Here is a 4227-nt window from a genome sequence, read left to right on the forward strand (position 1 = left end):
TCTGTCTGGTCCCTGTCCGTCTGCCTTCGTCCCTATCTGTCGTTCATCTGGTCCCTGTCTGTATGTCCTGTCCCTATCTGTCTGTCTGTCTGGTCCCTGTTAGTGTGCCTGTCTCTATCTGTCTGTCTGTCTGGTCCCTGTCTGTATGCCTGTCTCTATCTGTCTGTCTATCTGGTCCCTGTCTGTCTGCCTGTCTCTCTATCTGTCTATCTGGTCCCTGTCTGTCTGCCTGTCTCTGTCTGTCTGTCTGTCCCTGTCTGTATGCCTCTGCTCCCTATCTGTCTGTCTGTCTGGTCCCTGTCTGTGTGCCTGTCTCTATCTGTCTGTCTGGTCCCTGTCTGTCTGCCTGTCTCTATCTGTCTGTCTGTCTGGTCCCTGTCTGTGTGCCTGTCTCATCTGTCTGTCTGGTCCCTGTCTGTCTGCCTGTCTCTATCTGTCTGTCTGGTCCCTGTCTGTCTGCCTGTCTCTATCTGTCTATCTGGTCTCTGGTTCGTCTGCCTGTTCTCTATCTGTCTGTCTGGTCGAGAGAGTTATTATTGATGATCATAAGCTGACATGTTCTGTCGTGAGGTGCCTCAACCTTTTGGGCGTATTGGCTGTTGTCTGTTGATTTCTCTGATTATTGTTTTTCTTTTTTGATCTCTTGTTTCTTTGGTTTTCTGTGAATATGCGTATGAGAGAGAGAGAGAGAGAGAGAGAGAGAGAGAGAGAGAGAGAAGAGAGAGAGAGAGAGAGAGAAACCCTGCGGAAAAAATAAATAAAAACATTGTGTGAACGTCGCCTTAACACTTAAATCAATTCTCCTGTTGGAAGGTTGACACGTATGAGCAGGAGAATAACCCTCCCCCCACCACCACTGTATACACACATCACCCACACCTTCTTCAGCACAGCGTCAGGTGGGTAATGGGTTACCCTCCTACAAGTTACTTCCTCTACTGACCCATATAGCGGGTTGGTTCATGGGGTATTTCCCTTGACACTGGCTTGTGCCTATAGGGCACTCTTGACATGTGCCCTGGTGCTTGTGGTGGGTACTCTGAGACATGTGCCCTGGTGCCTGTTGGGTACCTTGGACATGTGCCGACACGTGCTGGGGTGCCTGTAGGTAGTCTTGGGACACGTGCTGGGGTGCCTGTAGGGCACCCTTGGACACGTGCTGGGGGTGCCCAGGGTGGTAGTCTGACACGCTGGGGTGCCTGTGGTGGGTAGTCTTGGACACGTGCTGGGGTGCCCAGGGTAGTCTTGGGACACGTGCCAGTGCCTGTAGGGACTCTGACACGCATAGTACCTGTAGGTACCTGATATGTGTTCTGTGCCTGTAGGTACCTGGACACGTGCTAGTGCCTGTAGGCAATTTTGGACACGTGCTGGGGTGCCCAGGGTACTCTAGACACGTGCTAGGTGCCTGTGGTGGCAATTTTGGACATGTGCCCCTGGGTGCCTGTGGTGGCACTCTGACATAAAGCCCTGGTGCCTGTGGTGGGTACCTGGACACGTGCTGGGGGTGCCTGTGGTGGGGCACTCTTGGACACGTGCTGGGGGTGCCCAGGTGGGTACCCAGACACGTGCTGGGGGTGCCTGTAGGCACTCTTGGACACGTGCTGGGTTGCCTGTGGTGGCACTCTTGGACACGTGCTGGGGTGCCTGTAGGGATTCTTGACACGTGCTGGAGTGCCTGTGGTGGGGTACCTGGACACGTGCTGGGTGCCTGTAGGGTAGTCTGGACCACGTGCTGGGGTGCCTGTAGGGGGACTTTGGACGCTGGGGTGCCTGTGGTGTGGCACGGACATGTGTCTCTGTGCCTGTGGTGGTACTTGGACACGTGCCCTGGTGCCTGTGGTGGGTAATTCTGACACGTGCTGGGGTGCCTGTAGGGTAATTCTTGACACGTGCCCTGCGCTTGTAGGTACTCTTGACATGTGTTCTGGTGTCTGTGGGTACTCTGGACACGTGCCCTGGTGCCTGTGGTGTACCTTTGGACGCGTGCTAAAGCCAGGTGGTGGGTACTCTTGGACATGCCCTGGTGCCTGTGGTGGGGTACTCTTGACACGTGCTGTGGTGCCTGTGGTGGGTACCTTTTGGACACGTGCTGGGCTTGCCTGTAGGGGTGCTCTGGACGTGATGGGGTGCTTGTAGGGTACTCTTGGACACGTGCTGGGTGCCTGTGGTGGCACTCTTGGACACACGTGCTGGGGTGCCTGTGAGGGTAGTCTTGACACGTGCTGGGGGTGCCTGTGGTGGGGACTCTTGACACGTGCTGGGGTGCCTGTGAGGGGACTCTGACACGCCCTGGTGCCTATAGTGGGTACTTGGGACACGTGCCCTGGTGCCTGTGGTGGGTAATTTGGACACGTGCTGGGTGCCCAGGTGGGCACTCTTGACATGTCTGGTGCCTGGGTGGTGGGAGAGCCTTTGGACACGTGCCCCTGGTGCCTGTGTGGGTACTCTGGACACGTGCTGGGGTGCCTGTGTGGGTATTCTGACAGGCCTATGCCTGTGGTGGGTACTCTGACACGTGCTGCGCCTGTAGGCACCTTGGCTCATGGGTTCTGGTGTCTGTAGGGTACTCTTGACACGTGCCAGTGCCTGTAGGGTAGTCTTGACACGTGCTGGGGTGCCCAGGGCACTCTTGACACGCGTCTCTGGTGCCTGTAGGGTAATTTTGGACACGTGCTGGGGGTGCCAGGTGGCACTCTTGGACACGTGCTGGGGTGCCTAGGCAGTCTTGGAAACGTGCTGGGGTGCTCAGGGTAGTCTTGGACACGCATAGTGCCTGTGGTGTGGGGTAGTCTTGAGCACGTACAAGTGCCTGTGGTGGTAGCCCTGGGACACGCGGGGTGCCTGTGGTGGGTAGTCTGGATATGTGTGCTGGGGTGCCTGTGGTGTGGGTAGCCTGGACACGTGCTGGGGTGCCTGTAGGGTGGGTCTTGGACACGTGCTGGGGTGCCTGTGGTGGGCAGTCTTGATACGTGCTAGTGCCTGTAGGTACCTCTGACGTGCTGGGGTGCCTGTAGGGTAGTCTTGACACGTGGCTGGTGCCTGTGGTGTTAGTCTTGACATGTGCTGGGTGCCTGTAGGGGACTCTGGACACGTGCTGGGTGCCTGTGGTGGGTAGTCTTGGACACGCATGGGTGCCTGTAGGGTAGTCTGGACACGTGCTGGGGTGCCTGTGGTGGGACTCTGGACACGCTGGGTGCCTGTAGGAGAATACTCTGCACGTGTTGGGGTGCCTGTGGGTAGTCTTGGACACGTGCTGGGGTGCTCAGGTGGGTAGTCTTGATATGTGCTGGGTGCCTGTGGTGGGGACTCCTTGGACACGTACAAGCCTGGGTGGTGGGGACTCTTGGACACGTGCTGGGTGCCTGTAGGGACTCTTGGACACGTGCTGGGGGTGCCTGTGGTGGGTACTCTTGGGACACGTGCTGGGGTGCCTGTAGGTAGTCTTGGACACGTGCTGGGGGTGCCTGTGGTGGGGACTCTGGGACACGTGCTGGGGTGCCTGTGGTGGGGTACTCTTGACACGTGCTGGGGTGCTCTGTGGTGGTAGTCTTGACACGTGCTGGGTGCCTGTGGTGGGTACCTGGACACGTGCTGGGGTGCCTGTGGTGGCACTTTGGACATGTGCCCTGGTGCCTGTAGGGTAGTCTTGGACAATGCTGGGGTGCCTGTGGTGGGGACTCTTGGGGACACGTGCTGGGGGGTGCCTGTGGTGGGTGGGTACTGGTGAGTCACCCAAGCGTCTCCCTGGTGGACATCACGCTGAGGTCTTGTTCTCATAACGGCGTCAGCTGCCCAGAGGACAGACGGGTGAGTGTCTCGGTGTTGTAAGGTGGGTCATCTGCGACTGTATCTCTCCCATTAAACTGGGTGGACTGGGAGTGCCCGGGATCGAACCATAACATAGGAGGCGAGCACTGTATCCCTTAACCGCCGCACACCAATTTATTGTACATTCGGTTAAATTAAATTCAGGTGGAATTTTGCTTTACAGCCATTAGAAAAATAATACAGAAATATATAATTACTTGTATCAAGACTTCAGTAGACACAGTAATATGTCGACTACTGTTCTGTTCTTATTGATTGATTCTAAGTGTAACTCAAAAGCCAGGTCAGGTCAACAAGACGTTCACCGTTAGTGCCAGTTTTCACTTAGTTGTTACGTCTACAATTAATCTTGTTATGTCTTGATATTGACTCCAGTAAACAAGGTTACCGAGGATA

At 56.0% G+C, this 4227-nt stretch overlaps 2 protein-coding genes across 2 annotated transcripts; both read right to left on the reverse strand.

Moving 5' to 3' along the window:
• Positions 1-1400: 1400 nt before the first annotated feature.
• Positions 1401-2387, reverse strand: LOC121854875 (extensin-like). The gene has a single exon (XM_042349675.1). It carries the CDS (start codon positions 2385-2387, stop codon positions 1401-1403), a length of 987 nt encoding a protein of 328 aa, XP_042205609.1.
• A 104-nt stretch (positions 2388-2491) lies between these two features.
• On the reverse strand, positions 2492-3780 carry LOC121854876 (DNA-directed RNA polymerase II subunit RPB1-like). The gene is made up of 2 exons (XM_042349676.1): positions 3000-3780; positions 2492-2916 (listed from the first exon to the last, which is right to left on the reverse strand). Exons 1-2 carry the CDS (start codon positions 3778-3780, stop codon positions 2492-2494), a joined length of 1206 nt encoding a protein of 401 aa, XP_042205610.1.
• Between the last annotated feature and the right edge of the window lie 447 nt (positions 3781-4227).

This window comes from Homarus americanus, unplaced genomic scaffold (assembly GCF_018991925.1).
Source record: "Homarus americanus isolate GMGI-L3 unplaced genomic scaffold, GMGI_Hamer_2.0 scaffold30352, whole genome shotgun sequence".
In the NCBI taxonomy this organism is placed as follows: domain Eukaryota; kingdom Metazoa; phylum Arthropoda; class Malacostraca; order Decapoda; family Nephropidae; genus Homarus; species Homarus americanus.